The following is a 21545-nucleotide window of genomic DNA, read 5'->3' as shown; positions in this document are numbered from 1 at the left end:
ATCACAATATTGGAATTCACAGTCGTTTACACGAAATCAGGGGACAACACTCTTGTTTTTTTTCCATCTCAAATAACTTGCCAACACTACACTGCAGTGCTAAATGGTGAACCCCAAACATGTTGTAAAGGAGACTGATTGACCTGGTAGCTTCGCAGCAGGACAATTACTTGTTCTTTGAAGACAAAAAAGCAGTCTACTTGACTGTTCAACGGTCACATACGCCCTACTGAAGTGAGGTGAGCCCTGGAACAGGCATTAGAGTCTAGATCTAGACTATCAAGGCAGTTTTTTTGGAGCTAGCCTAGCGCGTTTACTATGATGATGACTGCTTGTCTGGCTGTAGCCTTCTCATTCTGTTTACTTCATTTTGTAACGTGCATTTCTTAATATTTCATCCGTGCTGTGCTGTGACTCTTTAGATACAACAGTCTAGTGACAACTCTACTGTCAGTCTGAGTCAGTAGTAGATCTAGATCTAGTGGCCACCTCTATTCTCACCCGGGATGAGAATAGTGCAGGCGAGGCTTTTGAGACTTTTGGCTATTCTCACCCGGTGCGCGTTCACCATTATAGCCTAGATCTAGGCCAACAAATTTTACGTTCACCCTAAACCACAGAATTCTACACTGTGATAACAGAAAAATTGTAGAATTCTGTGCTGTGAACAAACGTTCCATTACAACTGTAGCCTACTGTCTAAAAGCGTACAATTTTGTCTGTCAGTGGAGAGAGAAAGAGAGAGAGAGAGAGGAGTAGCGCGAGAACTTCCGGGCAAAACAAAATGGCGACCCGCGTAGTTCTGCTTGATTCGAAAAGTTAAATAGCTGTAGCATCTTTGTAGACGACCAAATTAACTTACTTTTGTGTTTTAACATCATTTTTTAACTTTGTTTTAGTCAATTTGATCGTCCACACCGATAGACAGTATTCAGAAAGAGATAGAGAGAGAGAAGAGGGGAGGAGTAGATCTTGCGAGAACTTCCGGGCAAAACAAAATGGCGACCCCCGTAGTTCGGCTCGATTCGAAAAGTGAAATAGCCATAGCATCTTTGTAGTCGATAAAATTAGCTTACTTTTGTGCTATAACTATAACGTAATCTTTTCTTTGCCTTTATCCATTTGATCATCCACATCGATAGAAAGTATTCCGAAATTAGGAAAAACAGGTCTTGTTTCACACTGGGTGAGAATAGCCTACGGTGGCAAGTCTCACCCGGAGTGAGAGGTCGATCGTATTTCTATTCTCACCCCGGGTTAGAATAGCCACTTCCTAGATCTAGTACTAGTAGACAAGATCATTACAGTTACACCTTACGCCTTACTCTCTTACAACTCTACACAACTCAACAAGTCAACTGTTTTGACTGTAGGCTACGAACCGATTGCTCAGCTTGCGTCTTTTTTTGTGTCTAGATCTAGATCTAGTTAGATTCTAGATCTTTTTTCATCATGTATTCTGTTTTCAAGTAAACATTGTCTGTCGTCATTCCATGGGTCCAGGAACTTCACAAAACCTCAACTTTCACAAATGTAAAAACTCACAGAAATGTTGCTGTCCCTGGACAGCAACTAACGATATTCACACAGTTATCCCATTTCAGAGGAAAACTGTTCAGAATACAGAAAGTGCCATTTTGCCCTCAGGTGCGTTTTCCACCATAGACAACTGAAGAGTAAAAATATTATAACAACTAACGAATACATTTATAAATAAATTATGAACTGAATTAAAGAATAAAATGTAGAGCTAGATCTAGATCTATATTTGAAAAAAAATAACAAACAACACAACACAGCCCTCGTCCCCTCCGCCGCCAACTTAAATATATAGATCTAGATCTATACAACCCCCCCCCCAAATTTTTTTAAAAAAGTAATAAATTCCGTTCTCCCTTTCCGCTTATCATCAGGGAACCTAAATCCGGCACCCGGGGGATGGGGGTTTAATGACCGGATTATTGGCATACGGGGGGCAGGGAGGCAGAATTTATAATGACCAGATTATTGGCACCCCAGGAGGCAGAATAAAGGCAGCCTATGGTGAATCGCATTAGCTGAAGATATACCGACCCTGAGTGTTTGTGTAGTGCCATAACATGCTGACATGGGAGATGGAAATCTGTGGAGAAGTGACATGTGGAACTATACATGACGCCAGAGAATAGCCATCGATCTGTTGACTGGCGTGACACCAGAGAATAGCCACTTGCTATTAAATAATTAATTTTAAGGCTGTGCAGCTATTCGGACTCGAGTCTGAATAGCCTCCCGTGGCTCTTTGGACACAAACTCCAATGCGCGTGTGCGATCACCGGGTGTACCGGATGTGAAGCGGACTGGCAATTCGTTTTTTATGATCTGGCCAAATTTTTCGACCCAAATTATGAAAAGTATTAATGACGTCAAAAGTGAACAACAGTTGCAAAATCTGAAAAGCTGCCCGACATGCGCAAAAAGGAAAAGGGCAGTCTGAGCTCAAAGAGTGAAAAAAAAATTGAAAGTCAAAGTTTTGGAACAACGAAGGATTACTATCAATAGGTAGTCTACACCCATTTTATTTGACGAGAAAGACAAAGTCATTGATCAGTTGGAATTCCAAATAGAAATTAAAGAAAAGTTAAAACCCTTTCAAAGAGAACTAAAATCAGTCATTCAAAGTAAAAGTGGTCGAAAGGAAAAGCTTTTCCGACAGTATACACTTTATTTTTTTTTACATGTTCAAATGAAATCAGGACAAAACAATACATATTCTGATAGTGTTAGACAAGCAACAATCCTTCTACAGTAATGGAGTTTGAGTCTGAATATCCACTTTGTTTAATTAAAACCAAGTCTTATTTATAAACTATTAATGTAATCAGCAGATAGTTTGTTTGTAATTACTCTGTTGGTAGATTGTTGCACACTGTAGATCTAGGTCCAAGTCTAAGAATTGAATGCTGATGAAAATTAGATTTTAAAAGAAAATTATAAATTTGTTCTGTTTTGAAATAGATCTATGGTTAGTTATAAGTGTATTATAAAAGGCCTTGAAAAATCCACAAAGAAAGGTGATGGGGCTTGCTATGAAAAAGCTTAGTAGTACATCTTATCCAATAAGTATGATACGATAAAAATATAAGTTTGTTTCTCATTGAGCAGAAATAACATCCTGACATGCATCGTTATTAAAGTGTTGTGGATAGATACTCAAAGAAGAGGAGCAGGGCATGAGTATCCCCCCCCCCCCCTTCCCCTGGGTTAAAAAAAAAAGAACATTTTGTTTTCAAGAGAAGAGAAGAAATTGATCATCCAGTTTTGCTGTGTGTGTATAACTGTAGTGTAATATTTATCCATATGGACTATTAGTGTGTCTTGATTGTTTATACAATACTATGTTGTGTCTTCTTCAGCTTTTACCATGCGGGTGGTTCAGCTCAAAGCAAAGCAGATCGTCAGACTTGCCATTGGTGTTGGCATTTTCTTCAGCATCATTTTGATTTTGATGAAGATGCTCCAGTCACCTCCTCAAAAATCGTATTCCAGCAGCAACTTTGAAAAGCTTTCAGTAAGTTTTAATTTTAAAAATAATTGTAATCTAAGTTCCTGATCTATTTTTTCCCTTTCTTTTAGTTATATCATTCTCTTTGAATACCATTTCATTTGACAAACACTTTGACCATGTCATAGATATTTTAACATTTAATTTCTTTCCTGAAGTTTCTAAAATGTCTCTCATTTTCTATCCTCTTAAATTATGAAGAATTTATAAGTGTATTGGAAACAGACATTTTTTTTATACTGAGGTTTATTTCAGAGAAAGAAAATACTGTGTTAATAACTGTTATATTGACTTCTGACAGTAATATTGTGTTTCCTTTTAGGATGCTCTTCCACCACCAAACAAGCAGTGGAATGCATTGAACCCGATCAAATTTGCAGAAAACTTTTTACGAGCTCCCATAAAGAGAGAGAATACAAAGGATGATGAGCCATTTCCAGAGAAACAGTTGGGTCCTGCAGCTGTTTTTAAGAAAGGAGTTATTGGCAACTACGAGCCACGAGATGTGAAACAGTATGGGCCAGGTAGGTTTACAATTGAGGTGTTATTGTTAATATATATATTGGATACCTACGTAATTTCTGTCACATGTGTCACTACGAAATGCAATCAGACGCTCGTCAATGTTTGGTCATATGGAGATATTGATATTGTCAGTAAGACTGTTCATTTATCTTGTGTTTTATTTAAAAAATACCCATTTATTTTTAATAGAAGTTGAGATATTTTTGTGATTGATGGAGTTAGGGATCGACTTGTGTCAGAGGTAAAATTATTTTTAAAATAGCTGCCAGTTGGGTGATTTTCAAAGCTTGAGTGTCCTTGGATGCTGCTAAATTACATTATTTGTGCCTTTCATCAGTGTTTTTCAATAAAACCCACACAGAATCTTGTTTTTAAATAGATATATTATATATATATATATAAAGGTGTTGATCCAAAAATTGAATTAAAAAATTGAATAAATTGCCCAACGTGTGGAAGAATGTCATTTTCTTTGATTTCCTTTTTTGATAAGTGCCTGATTCCACTACGCTGTGACTCATATTATAAATCTTTGGGCAATTGACAGTTTCACTGCAGAACTTCCCTTATGTGGCAGATTAATTTGCCATTTCTTTATGAGACACTGGTCATGTTACTAAAACATTCATATAAAAAGACAATAGCACACATCCAAACATAAGAATGTATCGAACAAATGCCCGCAAATGAATATAATTTTTAAAAAATGTAATTACAAAAATTAATTGTCAGGTCTGTTTTTACCCTCGGTTCTCCTATGAGTGGCTGTAACAACTTTGTTTTATTAAATTTAGGTGGATCAACAAGTCACCTGGCTGCTTCGTTTTTAGAGACAATGTTTAAATCAGTTCGTTAAAGTGGATCTTTGCTAACAATATTATTTTTATCTCTTCAGCAATATGAAGGTTTATCACATCGTCTCAGTCTTTTTGTTGTTATATTTTGTAGGGAAAATGATAATTATATGTATCAGATTGATGTCCAATAGTTCTAGGAGCAGTCATGCATTCGTTTTGTTTGACTTGAAATTAGAAAAACTGAACATCAGAATTTAGATCTAGGTTCATTTGAACGTGACATGGATTATGTTCACAAATTGTGTGCAAAATAGAAGCAGAACTCTCTTGGAATAACTTATGATGTGGTTCTCCTACTTTAACCTCACGGTGGGTGGTTGGCGGGTGCTCTGGTGTGGTTTGCTCCTCTTTTCCTATCAAATATCTTTCATCTTTATCTCCCCTCCCTCTTTTTTTGTCTTTGTTACTCCCTTGTAACCCCTCTAATCTTCAGCACTTATATGACCTTATTGTATTGCAAGTGCCATAAAATTCTTATGAAAAAAAAAATACATGTTACTCTAAATTAGACTACTAGTATGTTAGGTGTGAGCACACCATATGCTGTGTTTACTAATCTCTCGGGCACCAGTTTCGTCAGCATGGCACATGCCATATTTACTGCACGAATAGTTAACAACCTATACATCAGCACAATGACATTTTTAATACGGTTAGGTTGAAATTGATTTTGCAGCTTAGACTCGTGGGTAAGGAAATTCTCTCAGTGTCAATTTGATTTTGATGGATAGCTTTTTAAATGAATTTTGTACAGGAGAAGAAGGCAAACCAGTAGTTGTCAGTCTTGATGAAAAGGACGATGCTGATCGAGAAACAAAGGAGTATGGTTTCAATATGGTGGCTAGTGAAAAAGTCGCCATGAATCGGACAGTACCAGATACGAGGATGCCGGAGTGAGTAATTTTTGTTTGATAAGATATGTAGGAAATTAAAGAAACCACAAGAAGCTGTAAAAATAATTATCATAGTAAACTTTAACAGAAGAAGCAAATGTGACAAAAACAAGTAAAATGTCTTTGAAGTTGGTTCCTTATCATGAAATGTACTATTCTGTTATATAATATGGGAGAAACGATATTTTGAGGTTATGAGGAGAGAAAGTTAGTACTTGGTACTTTAACACTCCTGAGTCCTGATACTTAGAAAAAGACTCACTATCGAATACTATAATGCGGTACCTGCCTATCTCTACTACGGTGTCCAAAAAATAGCTTGCTTTTTCATGTTGTTGTTTTATCTTACTCTGAAATTCCATTTCTTTTTTTTATTACAGATGTAAATATTGGCACTATCCTGAAGATTTACCAACAGCAAGTGTGATCCTGGTGTTCTTCAACGAAGGCTGGTCCACCCTTGTAAGGACTGTGCATAGCGTCATCAACACCAGCCCTCCAAAACTTCTTAAAGAAGTTGTTCTCATTGATGATGGCAGTGATTATGGTAAACTTTTTTCCCCACAAATTATTTTTACCGTGTAAAGAAGTATGTTTTTCATGAAGAGAGAATATATTCTGATATTTGCAGGTAGAATATTTTTTCTTTTTTAGCTTTGGAAAGAAGTTGACTCAATCTGTCATACAGTTTGGTAATGTGAGGCAACGGTAATGCATTTCCGTTGAAAGATAGTAGTCTCTACCTTAGGTCCCGATGCTTGAGAGCAAGGAAAATGATCTCAGGCGAATGGGATCTTAGTCGACCTACCTTTGGAAGAATCTTCAATGACCCATGGTAAGGCCCATAACCGGTAAAATGGTCTCCTTTCACTCTAAAATGAACTGACATGACCCCTGTGTAGGTTTATAACTAATGGCGAGCAAAGAGTGGTCAACCTCGATGACGAATCAGTGGATTGAGGCTTTCCATTTTCACTTATTATCCTTTCGTGAGTCTCAAGATCTACGCTTGTCCTGTTGCCCCTCCCCTTTACCTGTCTATAATTTATTGCTTACCATTTCTCACCAAGTTGCCCTACCTTTGTCGTTACGCATTATTTCGTTGTGACCACACCAGAGCCTACTCTAGAACACATCAATTAAAATTCAGTCTGCCTTGTACTTTTGGGAGGAGAGACAACTGCTGCAATGGTCAGTGAAGAGTTCACAGTTCGATGTGATCCCTCCAGGAGGGAAATTGTAGGCCCTACCCACCCAGCATGTGATGTAAATTTAGGTGGAGAGCTCAGATGTCAGTGCGATGTTTGGAGAAAACATATGCATCTGTGAGTTCACACTTTGGTGTGATCCTGTCTGGGACAAACATTGTTCCTCTTCATTGTGACTTACAAGGCATGTGTGATCCCATTCATGAGAGTCGTTGATCTGTCTTGCTATGGGTAGTTCAGTAATCGCAAATTTTCACTTTCCATTGATTGGCTATGCCCGCCCATGTTTTGTTCCGTAAATCAGGATCTCAAATGCGGGATCTTAACGGAATGTAGCCCTTCAGGGAGAATGAGAGCGGGGTCTTAGGGGTGACTTTTGTGTAGTAAAAATTCTGTTTCCTTAAAACAGCTGGATCTTAAACGAACTGGGTTTGTAAGCAGTGGGATCTTAGGCTGAGACTTCTGCACCACTGAAGTGCCGAAAAATGTTTGATGTATGGTCAAATTCTTTCATTGGTAAAAAAAAGCCTCTTGTCTGGTCTCAGGAAACATGATGTTAATATTTCATATAAAAGCTTTAATGCTAGTGAAAGAAGTTGGATGAGATTGGCGGTGAAGTATTTAGAATGTATATGTGGTGGTACTTTCATATTTTTCTTGTTATACTTTAATGTATATATTTGTAAAATCATTTTCTAGATTTTTTGAAGGACAAGTTAGAGAACTACATCAAGCAGTTCAATGGACTCGTCAAGATTTTCAGGAACTCTGAGCGTCTCGGCTTGATCACAGCTCGTACAAAAGGAGCAGAGCACTCCAGTGGAGATGTCATAGTATTCCTTGATGCTCACTGTGAATGTAATAAAAATTGGCTACCACCTTTGCTTACCCGTATCAGACACGACAGGTATGTCTTTTTTTCTATTGCTTTTCTTGTAGGACACCACAAGACGAGTGGCCTATAGTTATTAGCATAATACTGACTTTGTTGTATCGAGAAGATTATCTGCTGTAAGTTTTTTTTCTCATTTATAGTTTAGAAAAAAATGAAAACAACTTTTTTTGTGGTAACTTCATCAATTTTACTGTTGGGTTGACCAATTAATTGCTTCATTTGATATGATGCTGTTCACAGCCCCTTTCTCTCTTTCTCTCTCTCTCTCTTTCTCTCTCTCTCTCTCTCTCTCTCTCTCTCTCTCTCTCTCTCTCTCTCTCTCCTCTCTCTCTCTCCCTTATTTTATTCTAATTAGCCTTGACACCTCTCTCTCATTTTTTTTTCTCTATCTACCCATCTCTATCTCTCCCTTTTCTGTATACATCTTGATACTAATGTAATGTTTTCCTCTTTCTTATCACCAGAACGATTCTGGCAGTACCTATAGTAGATGGTATCAATTGGGATACAATGGCCTACTATCCTGTGTATGATCATCATCACCATCGGGGAATTTTTGAGTGGGGGTTTCTGTACAAAGAGGGACTCGTTCCTCAGAAAGTTCTTGACAAAAGGGACCATCCAAGTGAACCTTATGCGTAAGTAAAAAGAATATATACTGAATGGATATTTACACTCTTGCCCTAGCATTACAAAATATAACCTTTACTGCTAAATTATGTTTGTGTTTCTGTTAAATTGAAAACGTTAACCGGAAAGGAAATGCACAAATTTAATTTGAAAGAGCATGACTTAAGATTTTTATATTATGCAGATTTACACGTGTATGGTTTTGGAGCTACCATAACTATGTCTTTCTGTCCTCTTACAGATCTGAGGCGGCTGCTACCATTACTTGTTTGTTCAATACACTCTCTGAAACTTCCGATATTTTGATACAAAATCTTGGTTAAACTATACATTTACTGTGAACTATTCCGTTACTTTAAGTTGCAGAAAAAGTTTTCATAGTTTTGCCATGTTAACCAAACACCTTTTAGAGTAACATGCTTCTGGAGGAACATGCTGAGCTGAGAATGCCCACTCTCTAAAGTCTTAATGCTAGCACTGTTGCGGAATATCTCTTCTCTTTATTATAGAGTTCAATGAGAACTATGGATTTACATTTGTTTTGTGTGGTGTAGATTTCTTTTGCAGATCATGTGTGAAGTTGAATGGCAAAATATGCCTACTGCATACATGGAAATAGGACTTCTTATTATAGATGCTCCTCCTTTCTCAAACCATTGGTTGGTTGGTGTTCTTGTGTTGTATTCACCCACTTTTTTACCATTTATGTCGGCTGCACAATCAACAGGTTGTGAATTGATTATCGGTTGAATTTTTCTTTTATTTTTGAAGCTCACCCACTCACGCTGGTGGACTCTTGGCAATGGATCGGAATTACTTCTTTGAGCTAGGAGGTTATGACCCTGGCCTCAAGATCTGGGGAGGAGAAAACTATGAACTTGCTTTCAAGGTGAGAATGAGCATTTTACTAGTTTTCCATGAGATGCTTTTAAATGTTTATTTATTTCTTTGTCCCGAGAAACCTTTCAGTAAGATGAAGTAGAGAAGTAGGTGTGTGTTTTGTTGTGAGGTTGTATCTTTTCTTGTTTACTTGGCTGGCTGGATGTGATATAATCCACAGCCTATGCACACTACCAGGTATTCTGTTGGAGGGACCTTATGCGTGCTATTTGACTTTTTAAAATAGAAATTTGCTATGTTGACAATGAAAGTTTTGTCAATGAATGATGCTTTAATGTGTTGTTTTTTGGGGGTGGGGGTTATTTCTACAGTTATTTTTTCCATTCAGTCACCTAATATTTCTTTGATTTGATTGAGGTTTGGATTTATAAATGAATGATGCTTCAATGTATTCTTCTAAGGGGTTGTTTCTGCAGTTGTTGTTTTTTTTTCATTCAGTTACTTAATATTTCTTTGTTGTTGCTCAGGTTTGGATGTGTGGTGGTAGTTCTGAGTGGGTGCCGTGCTCCCGAGTTGGCCACATCTATAGAGGACCTCGCATTGGTGGGGCACCCAAGAAAAGGATGAAGGAACCCAAAGTACCACATTCCTATGCTGTAAGATGCTTTTCGTGAGCAGTGTGAATGTTAAATGTTTTCAACAAAAACACCAACACCAAAAAATCCACTTATGTTAGATAATTGTCTTCCTATGAGAATTGATTTGTAATGAGTTTTTGCGCACATATTTTTAAAAAAAATTTCGTAAGTAAAGAACAATCCTCAACAGCATTTTTCGACTCATTGATTAAGTACTTCATGCAGTGGGAGGTAGCACAATCGTTTATAGAATCTGAAATTATGGTGTTCTGTCAGTCATGTTTTTTCTGAGATCTGTCAAGGTATGGTGGAAGTCAGAAGGTCATGATGATAATATTTGTCCCTGAAATATCAGTGTGCACTGGCAGTAAGGCAGTAACACAGTTTTAGTTCTACAGAACTGTCCATGTAACCTATGACTTTTGTTGCCATAGTTGTAGTTTTTTTTTTTCCTGAATGATGTATGTGGAGATAAATCAGTGATTATGATTATTTTTTTTTTCTTGGACAATGATAAGGGTTTTAATGTAATTGGATTATTTAGGAGCCAGAAGTAGAGCCATGAAAATTACCAGTTCAATCCATCAATGTAATTCTGAGGTATTTGAACCTTTGACGTCCTGACCATGAGGCTAGTATCTTGACCACTACATCACACTGACCTCCAGTTCTATTTTTTCCTTTTTTACCCTAGAACTATTTACGTGTTGTGGAAGTGTGGATGGAGGATGAGTTCAAGGAATATTTCTATGCCCGAGAACCATGGCTGAGGGGAGCACCATTTGGAGATGTCAGCGAGCAGCTGAGAATCAAAAAGGAGAAAAATTGCAAGAGTTTCCGTTGGTTTATGGAAAATGTTGCCTATGATGTGTATGATAAGTTTCCAGCATTGCCACCAAATGTTGCGTGGGGTGAGGTAAGAATTTAAGAAGGAAAATTTCTCTTTATTTAACTTTGAGTGGAGTGTATATTAGTTTCGTTAAAAAAGAATAAGTACTGTGTTTATAAAGTTATTGATTTGCACACTGCTTTCTTAAATTCTGCTTGATCGTAAGACACAAATATATTGAGGTGACCTAAAACAATTACTTTTTAAGATTGTACAATCCATGCAGTACCAATCAATCACACACTGCTGACATATAAGTACTCATTAGATGTTTAGATGTACAGTGGTCCCTCCAATTTGAGACTTTCTTATTTTTTAAGACTTCCCTTCAGTGATCCAGTCTTGTGCTTCGGGTTTGTTTTCGTCGATAATCTGTAAGTTTGAGACCCCTGATCATCTGTGTTGGAGCAGTGCCTGCTTCTTTGCTTACTGTACAGTTAGGTCAGTTCTCATGAAGATTGTCCTTCAGGGGAATTTTAGTTGCCGCAAGGGGTTCCCCGCCGGGCACCTTATCACGTCGGGGTCACGGGGGTCAGCTCCCTGTCGACGCTCTGTCTGTACCGACTTAATTTTTGGTACATTTCAACGTACAATTTAAAGTGTATCCTTGTATTTATGGTAATTCTCATTTAGTGCACCCAAAGCACGCATTTCTGCTCTTGAGACTAAAAAAAGAACTGACGTTGTAACTTGTCTGGTTATTTCGTTAAGACGCGCTGGAGTCGGCAATGCTAAATTGTAATTTTTTTTTTTACTAACATGAACGAAAAGAAAATCAATATAAAAAAAAGGCCTCGTCAAAATCTGTTGAACTTTTGGAACATGAACGACATAACATTTGTGCAGATACTCAGAAAAGATGGCATCTGCGCATATAATAGAAAGCTGTAATTTTGCAACTTTATCCATCGGGCACACAATTCGCTATGAAGTAATTCCTCCAAATACAACTTTATGTGTCTAATATAATCGTGAATATTCGCATATTTTCTCGAAAGTTTATAAAAGGTACCGTGAAGTTTCTCTATGAAAAGTACAAATCGATTTTAGTGCTAGAATACATCTTCAATGTAGATCTAATACACGAACAGTATCTGTTACACTCCAGAAATTCCTTACTTTTCTTAAAACGCTAAGTCTAGGTTTTGTAAGTTGACTGAATAATAGGGATGACTTCTCGTAATTGGATTATAAGAATAATTTCTAGCTTTCCAGGGACACTGAATCAGCACCAGACTTTTCCAGCTTTATTTTTCGTTTCTATGACCATTTGCAATAACTGACAATGTGACTGATTTCTTTACCTTCATAATTGTGTCTGCGCATATTTCCGACACAAAAACTAAAAATGAATGATGTGTTAGCTGTCATTATTTTTATTCCATACAAGAAGTTTATCTCTACCCATGTATTTACACGGTTTTGTGCTTTTTTTAATCGCTTAGATTCTATATTATATCTTTTTAGTTGAATGCAGGCTGCCACAGACACAGCATGATTCATGAACAAACGCAGAGTAACTTTCTCTTGTTTAATAATAAAATAAGAGCTAACGCTGATCGTCTTTAGTTTAAAAATGCAGATGTGTGTCTTTCTTCTCTTACAACTTGACTATTACTACTCGCGCAGATTTAAGATTTCTCATTGTAAAAGACATGATATTCATAGTCAGTTTAACGCAGATTTTGGAGAGATCTGTCGTGCCTTTTTAAAATTAACAATCATTTATTCATAAGTTTGTAACTAAAAAGGACAAATTGGGTACTCTACAAACACTTGTCTAGAACAAAAACTGAGGCACAGAAATTAACCATTCTAACGCAGAATTAATCTCAAGACATTGAGCTTTTAATACATCCTTGTAATGGTTTGCTATGTGGGATGAGGAAGAAGTTATATCGTTTTAAACGTAGTCAAAAATGCGAACTTCCTGACCGACACCGGCAAAGTCGCTTCTGGGCTCATTAACCCCATGACCCCGAGCTGGGGAGCTCCGGTGGGCTGCTGAGTCACACTAACTAAAAGTAACAGAATCAGGCGAAAGTGACGCCGTGTTAAAAAAAGAAGTCGTAATTTGGAGGGACTACAGTGCATAATTTTGTTAACTTTTTTTTTTTAATGCATTTTTTCTGTTCTTTTCCTGTGCAATATTTGTCTTCATTGAGCCATGCTTTTTAGATTCGCCACAAAGGCAGTGACCGTAAGTGCTGGGACACAATTGGTCAGTCGGTGAATGGAGGACCCATTGGGGTGTTCTTTTGTCATGGGCAAGGTGGTAATCAGGTAAGGCAAAAAGTCGGTAATTCTTTGTTGGAGCATTACCGAATAGTCCTTTAAGGAGGACACAAACTCCGAGGGTTGAAGTAACAAAAGTGACTTTCTGTTCTAGGAAGCTTTTATTTTGTTACTTCCAACTGATAATGCTTTCTTTCTGGACTTATTTGGCAATGCTCCTTTCCTGTTGTTATGCATTGAATGTGACCTACTGAGTCCTACCTGCCAGCAGGTAAAACTTGTATTTTTGGGGTATGGTACCTTTGGAAATGAGACTAGAAGCTGGTATCGATTCTGCAAAAATTGGTCTTTACTCCCATGTCAAATCCTATCGGGAGTGCTTTATTTGTAGTATGCTCAGTTTTTTTTTGTGTGTGAACATTATGCAGCATTTGATATCTGAGCTGCTTCTTGACCTTCTGGGTTTCATTGTCAACAAAATAATTTTAATCTTTATTTTGATCAGTAGATGATGTGGATATTAAGAGGCAAAAAATCAGTCATGTGATCCATGATTTATTTCCCAATTTGCAGACTCGATTACCCTTTTCATGTCTTAGCTGGTAGTGGGTAAAGTATAAGTCGCATTCATTGTGTTCCTCTATGTGGCCACATGTTTCTGCACTGTAACCAGCTTTGGAGGCCCTTTAGATATACCTTTTTTTTTTCAAGTTTTCATGAAAGAAAATGAAAAGAAAAGACTTCTTTATTTATCTTTCTGAAAATGAAGTTTCTTTTCTTACATTTGAACAGTTTTGTTGAAAGGAAGAGAAAAATCCACCAAGCCTGATGACATGAGATCATACATTTTGAAGCTATGCTGTGAAAAAATATTTTGATTTCTCTTCAGATTATGAAATTTCAGATCTTCTCCTGTGGGCTGACTTAGTTCTACTTGGTTCAATTGGTCTTTTCCAGAGCTGGTTATGTGTTCAGTGACACTGGGTTTTTTTTTTCTGTGTACAGTTTAATTGTGCAGATGAATTAACTTTTATGATCCACTGTTGCACACTCAGGTTAAGTCCCGATACCGATTGCATAGGGGTAAGTGCTGGATGGGTTCCCTCAAAGTGGGCACTCCGGTTAGGATTGCCAGATGTGCGCACCATCTCTTTCAGGTATATTTACGATTTATTCTCTCTTTGCTTCTGTCATGGACTTCTTGGTTCTCTGCAATGCACAGCTCATGGGAAGCTGGTTCTCATCTACTCCCCTCCACCTTTTTTTTTGTAGGATATTGTCCCATATAAAACCCCTTTCCTGTATTTCCTTTAAAGTACCCTTGAGCTCAAACATCCATTTGAGTTCTTTGTTCATGTTTGAAATGAAATGTAAAGGTGAGTTGTACATATATTATTGCCTTAGCTGAGAATTTTACAGTGGAAACCATATATAACAGGCCCGGTAATAACAGGGATCCGGTAATAACAGGGATTTTTTAAACCCGATTTTTACTACTCTTTGTCTCTATTAAAAGTTATCGGCAATAACAGGGCCCCATCGGAGCCCAACCGGTTATAGCAGGGACAAAGGCTCGCTAACAATGTGTAAAAAGTAAGAGAGAGAGAGAGAGAGAGAGAGAGGGTAAAGCAGTGATGGAGCAAGCCCATGCAAGCCATGCCACTGCAAGCCATGCCACTGCAAGCACATGCAACGTCTGAAGCGAGAGAGGGCTGCAGTGTTCTGCAGACCTCGATCTAGCCCGAAACCTAGCAACACGCACACGTAATGTGTCTACTGTCACCTACGAAGTCAAGCGCAAGAGAAAATGTCTTTCAACTGACAAAAAAAACCCGAAATAATCCAGGCTGTTGACAAAAAGCAAGCTCCACTGGCAGAGATTTGTCGTCAGTTCGACATTCTACAAAGGTCGATTCACACCCATATCAAGGATAGAGAGAAGATAGTGGCAGCATACCCTAATGGAAAGTTTGCTCTGGATCGAAAGAAGATGAGACTACCCGATGCAGATGCTGTGGACCAAGCTCTTCTGATGTGGTTTAAGGAGGCAAGGATATAGTTGGTGCCAAAACCCCTGTTGTTGGTACTCGTGGCAAAGGAAACTACCCATGAATAACTACAGCTGGATTAGTCCACAAATGCTTATTTTCCTTGCATTCCTGATTTAATAGGGATCGGATATAACAGGACATTTTCTCTATTTCCACCTTCCCTGTTATATCAGGTTTCCACTGTATTTTTTCATCTTTGAAGTATGGCTGTATCCTATGTTTCCTATTTACCTTCTGAGTTGATGTGCATCTTGACGCACAATATGACAAAAAGGATTGACAATTTGTCCCAGAAGTGACATTTTACCTTTTGCAAGACAATAAAAAATTGGGTTTAGGATTTTTCAGTTTTCTTTAATTTTCTAAAATACTTATTTCAACATTTGTTTAATTTCTTCCCTTCATTCTCAAACCCATTCAGTTTCTGTACCAGTCCATTAATTTTGATTTGTGTAAACTGAAACTAGTTTCTCCTCTTTGGTTAGATATTATCCAAAATTTTCTCTTCTATTTCTATCAAACTGACCAGAATTTACATCTCCTTCCAAATTCACACTTGGGTTTTTCTTTGTTTATATTACCTCCCCCCCTGCCCCCGAGATATCCGATTCAATTTGAGCCTATGTGTGTTGATAAGATACTACATAATTATATATTTGTTATTCTTGAAATTGAAATGAATGCCTATCCTGCTCTTTGGTATTTCCTGAGCTTTGTGTCCGAGCGGACACGTTGTTTATGACTCTTGCTTCATCTGCCTGAAGCTATTGCTTGTTTCAATGACAGAAACAATGGGAGTGCCTCGAGGTCTTAAGAATACTGCTTATTTCTGCTCTGACTATGCCTTGTTCAATGCTGCTCTAGTTTCTGGGTCTGGCAGAGTTTTGCCATTAGTTCTGGAATGATGGTTGTATGTGAAGATATAGTATGGAAAAGGTGTGACATGCTGTTGCAAGCTGGTATAGCATGTGTTCTGAGTCTCCAATACTGTTCATACAAAGTTCCAGTTCTCTGTGGTTTTACGTGTATTCTTATTCAAGCTGATTTTTCCTCTTTATTATTGGTTTTATGACATACTCTTTCTTGTTCTTCTATGTTGTTCTCTTTGTCATCTTGTTTGTAATTTTCTCTCCCTTCACTCCACACTGTAACCTTCTGTATCAATGTGTATGTTGGCAAGTGCCCCACATCCCCACCCCATTTACATATAGGTTCCAAAGTCATTATACTTTTTTACTTTATATACTTATTTTACTGCATGACTTATGGCTAGTGGAGGGTACACAAAATCAGTATTATATTCTACAGCATGAAGCATTAGGGAAATAGCCAGCCTAGCTGTTATTTTCACAGCCACTAATCCAAGTTGCTACTAATTTGTCGCTTTTGCCAGCTGGGGAGAGGGAGGAGAGGACGGGGGGGGGGGGGGGGGGGGGGGGGGGAGTAGCCGTGCATGTACAAATATTTACTTTAATCTTTCATTGATTTTCTCTGGTCTGTTAATTCATACAGCTCCTTTATTTTAAGTATAGCTTATCTATGGTAAACGTCAGTGTCAGAACGTAAGCTTGAGTTTTTTGGGTTTGGAATGATAATTTCCTTTTCACATTAACTCTGTACTAGCATGCCAAGTTATTTCATGTTAAGGCATGATAACACAAAGCTTTGCAATGAGGAGAAACAAAAATATTTTGTGGAAATATAGCATGTTAGTGGGCATTGAGCTGTTATCTTTTAGCTATTAGATAGGTACAGGGTACACTTGATATTCTCCTCATCAAGTGCTTTCTTTTTTTTATGATCTCTCTCTGTAGACTTAAGACTTGTTTCCTTGGCATGTCTTACCAATTTTTTATATTTAAAAAAAATATTTAAAAAATTATTTTTTTTGGGGGGGGGGTTAATGATTATGGCCAAATTAGCCAATAAACTAGCTTCTCTTTTTTGTAGTGGACATACTTGTGTCGGCTCAGTGTTTTTAGCAGGACATGGTTATTCTTGCAGTTGTTTTGCCGTTATCTTATTTATTTTCTCATTCATTTACTCATTTATCATCTGATGTCTGACTATGCTCATAGTGCTAGAGCTGTTTCTCTCTATTTTTTCCTTTACAACTGTTGTATGTGTTGAGAGTAATGCTCAGTTCTTTGTCTTTGTACCTTGTTCTTTCTTTCTCAGGTTGTCTCCTGGATTGCTTTTGGTCTTTGCTCCTAAAGCGGGTCATTGGAAGGCACCACTGTTAGGTCCCTCTTCTTTTCTTTTCCTCTGTTATTTCTGTCTGTACATCCTGCTTTTTCCATGCTTTAAATGACCATTATTGCATCGATGGGCGGCTTCTCTGTGCTCCAACTCAAGTTGCCTGTTGTCCCTCCTTTGCAGGTGCTCTCTTCAGGATTTTTTGTGGTATTCTTTGCCTTTTTGGATTCCAAAGTGATGCTCAGTATTCAAACTTGATTGCCTTTGTCTTTCAATCATCAACTATGACAATTGAAATCCTGATCATCCAACTAAATTCACTTTTGTCTTTCGAAAAAAGTTTAGATAAAAGTCACAAACACAAAGAAATGTGTGGCTTATCCATATGTCTCCTAATTAGTTACTTTCTGTATTTTCCAATGCATTTTGTGTCTTGTGGCTGATCTCGAGTTTCTGCTGTTTTTAACAATAAGGTAACAGTTTTCATAGTATTTTATTTTTCTTTGGTAAGGAAATACTTCTTCAGTTTTCTCAAGGTCGACGATTGTCATGATTTCAACCTAAACAGTCTAGTTGTGAAGTATGTTAAATATATGACCTCATTGTGTTGCTAGTGCCTTAAAACTTCCTTAAACAGAAGTATGTCAGAGTTGTGTGAAACCAGTTTGTGGATGTGCCTGTAGAGCCTCTAATAAGGAGCAGGATGTCTGTTTTGTTGACAAAGATAAGAGACTATCGTTATACAGTATATGCAGGTTTTACAATCTTACAGAAGACATTATAGAGGTTATAAATAGTGCTATTTATAACCTCTTTGGGAAATGTTTTGGTAAGTGTTTAAGGTCATATGAGCGCGCGGGACACATTTACAGTTTGGTGAGAATTTTTAATTTTGCCTTGGTGGCGGCTGAAGCCTACTTTTATCCATTTTAGGACCACCAAGGGATCTTTAACATGTTCAGATTGCTCATGGGACCTCTGAGATTTTTCACCATTAACCAAAAAGGCTAGGTGTAAGATCTTTCCTTTCACAAGATCATGGGTGTGGCTGAAAGACAGCAGTAAGAAGGAGCCTAGGAGTAGCAGTAGAACAGCTGCAGAAAGAGACAAGAGCCAAGTCTTTCTCAAAACCTGAATGTATTTACCAATAAAATAACATCTGCTGTAAAGATAATAAAGAAGTTATCAAAATTGTATTCTTTAAAATACTGACTTGGGATATTTGTAAAGAGTTTGTTTTCTCGGTAACAATAGTCAGATTGTTTGGCCCTCCTGTAAAATTGTAAAAACTGCATATTCTGTATTTTTTAAAATGACGGCAGAATTGATGTATGAGGATACATATAATTAGTTGTTTTTTTCATGCATGTCTTGTATAGATATTTGGTATGCATTATTTGTTGATTATTGTATATTAATACTGTAAGGCATCAGGGTCAAATCCAAAAAAAAAAAAAGCTTGTACAACGAGTAGATGTTGCAATTATGCTCTATACTGAAGCATCCCTAATATCTCTTTTATTTTTTTTAGAAATCGGATTTGGCCTCTTTGCCCCCCTAGATTGGATCTTCTTCCAAAATGTCTGATATTTCTGTGCTTGTATACTTACTTTGGACATACTTGTTCTTTCTCCTACGATAGCAAGTTATTCTGTTTTTTATATTAAAACGCAACTCTTTCACCCTGATTAGTCTAACAAGTTCCCTCTCCTTTCACCTCTTCCCCCCCCTCCCCCAATGCTCCCATGCTCCCCCCCCCCCCCCACCCCCCATCCCCCTTCCCGGCCCACCTCCCTACGTTCACAGTTGTTCCGCATCAACACCAAGGGCCAGCTGGGTCTCGGAGAGCGTTGCATCATGGAGCAGAACCGGGACACACTCCACATTCACGTGTGTGATACCCAGCCCGAGGGGCCGTGGGAGTTTGACAAAGTAAGTGCACAAATGGATATGTGAGGCGAGCTGACAAAATGAGTTTCTTCTCGCAATCCACAAATGGAGACATTGGCCAAAAATCGAAGTTCGGGTCAAATTTGTAGATTTTCTATTGATGCCATATTCTTTAAGTTATAACCTGTCTTATATTATTTCATACTTATAAATTGTAAAAACTTCACCTCTAAGCCTGATGTATCTATTGCTTTAAGGCTTAAATCCGAGAAGTAACTCATTTTGTCAGCGTGCTTCACATATTGCTTAGCTCCTGTTAATTTTCTCTTTGCTAAAATTTGAGTTTTCATCTATAGGAGCCACTGGTGAATTATTCAACATGTGGAATTTAAATATGCCTTATTTACCTGAAAAAAGAGGATGCGGTGGCAGAGCGGTTAGTGCGCTCGTCTCTGAAGCAGAAAGTCGGGGTTTGAGCCTCGGTTTGGACACAGATTTTTTTCGCCTCCTCCTACCCATCCAGCAGTAATGGGTACCTGACTTCGAGTTGGGGAAGTAAAGGCGGCGTGGAAAGGAATTGGCCACCCTACCACAATATGCCAAAGACCCAGGAAGTTGTCTCACGAACAAGGCAATCTCTAATGACCGGTTCGGATGCGGGAACAACTTCACTTTACTTTACCTGCAAAAAACTCCCTGCTCAGTACCCAACTGTCAAAATGGCGCAACTTGTGTCTGGTCGGGTGTTAACTTTGAAAAGAAGCAAAAGTTGATATTGATCTGTTTTAGGGCGTTTCATGTGAACAGATACTTGTTCTCTAATTTGTCTATATTTACATATTCTTCAGCTTTTATAAATGTAGGCAGTCTCGCTAGTCATATATGCTTTAAGTTAGTTTTTTTTTTTTCTTTTGCTAGAATAGTCTACACTCTTGCAGAGGTGTCTGTTATGACTAACTGCTTATTACTAGTGACATTATGTGGCTTCTTTTTTTACACAATTGATTTTTCTAGGCCAATGAGGTAAAATTTCATGTTTTGTTTCCTTTCTATATTTTTATGTGCAATCTTTTTCTTCTTATCATAGGCAAGATTCACTTTTTAATGGTAATGAGATTATGTTAGCAAACTTCCTAGTTTTTTTTTAGGTTTTTATCTTCTCACAAATGAACACCAGATCTAAGGAATATGTGTATTATTTTGAATATAAAAAAGTGCTTTTTTATCAGAAATCCTCCTAAGGAGCTGTCTTTAGTCTAAAGCTCCTCTTCTTATTGTCCATCTCTCTATTCAGGCTTTTGGTCAGATCAAGCACACACACCTGAACAAGTGCATTGGGACATCCAAAGATGACAAGCTCCACCTACAGCCGTGTGACACGGACAACGAGTCGCAGCAGTGGGAGATCAATGAGATCTACCCTTGGAAAAGATAAAGAGGAGGAGCTTTATCATGGGAGATATTGAGATGAGAAATACTGTGTTTACGGGATGCGTTTTGGGGGGGTATTTTTATTTTGGGATGGAGTGGGGGGGGGGGGGGGGGGGTTGATGATACTGAGACAGGAAAGAATGTGGTGAGCATGAGATTTTTAATTGCACTGAGTACCGTAGTTGGGAAGGATTTTGGATACATGCGAGGTTTATGGAAAGAGTATTGTGTGTAGGAATGTGGTCTTGGGGAGGGTTGCAGTAATATGTTAGCTGGCCTCTAACACAGCTGGGAATCTGTCACACATGTGATTCTGTTGTTGGAGTGAAGGGTGTGGTTTTCAAGTGAAATTTTGCTGGTGTGAACAGGTCTCCTGTGTGTGAGTATTAAGGTTATGTGTGTCAGTGAATGTTTATGCATGTATACATGTTCGTGGTATTCTTTGATGGTGGTCAGTTCGATGGGACTGGAAAAATTTATTGGTGGAGCGAAACAATGGTGGGGGAAGAATCCTCTATCGACAGTCCCAGTCCTTTTGAGATTGAAGGATACCCCCTTCCCCCCGATTACTTGCCAATAAGTGTGTTATTTCTTGAGGAATTATGCTCTTTCTGCCAGAAAAATGGCTACTTGTTTGTCTAAAAATGTGTGATGATTGTTGGATTCCGTCTTTTATTTGCCGTTTTTAAAGCTGTGATTTTTTAAACATACATTATTATTGTTTTTAGTGTAGGTTTTTTTGTAGTTTCTATAGCACTTACCGCATGTGAGAGCACTTTTATTATTCTTCTGTTAATTCAATTGCAAATTATAATATGCTTGC

General features: G+C 37.9%; 1 protein-coding gene across 2 annotated transcripts; it reads left to right on the top strand.

The window, feature by feature from the left end:
* The first annotated feature begins 65 nt into the window (after positions 1 to 65).
* Positions 66 to 20816, top strand: LOC101863351 (N-acetylgalactosaminyltransferase 7). 2 transcript variants are annotated; one of them, XM_005100927.3, is made up of 13 exons: positions 66 to 239; positions 3396 to 3550; positions 3867 to 4068; positions 5681 to 5819; positions 6200 to 6366; positions 7727 to 7934; positions 8387 to 8560; positions 9324 to 9441; positions 9920 to 10048; positions 10725 to 10946; positions 14210 to 14311; positions 19208 to 19333; positions 20586 to 20816. In XM_005100927.3, the coding sequence occupies exons 2-13, from the start codon at positions 3404 to 3406 to the stop codon at positions 20724 to 20726; spliced, it is 1875 nt and encodes a 624-aa protein (XP_005100984.1). In that variant the 5' UTR covers positions 66 to 239; positions 3396 to 3403; the 3' UTR covers positions 20727 to 20816. The 2 variants fall into 2 exon arrangements, with proteins under 2 accessions (XP_005100984.1, XP_005100983.1); XM_005100926.3 differs by lacking the exon at positions 14210 to 14311 and adding an exon at positions 13098 to 13202.
* The last annotated feature ends 729 nt before the right edge of the window (positions 20817 to 21545 follow it).

Source organism: Aplysia californica, unplaced genomic scaffold, assembly GCF_000002075.1.
Source record: "Aplysia californica isolate F4 #8 unplaced genomic scaffold, AplCal3.0 scaffold00265, whole genome shotgun sequence".
Taxonomy (NCBI): Eukaryota; Metazoa; Mollusca; class Gastropoda; order Aplysiida; family Aplysiidae; genus Aplysia; species Aplysia californica.
The sequence above is the reverse complement of the archived record's forward strand: the minus strand, read 5'-3'. Positions and strand labels throughout refer to the sequence as shown.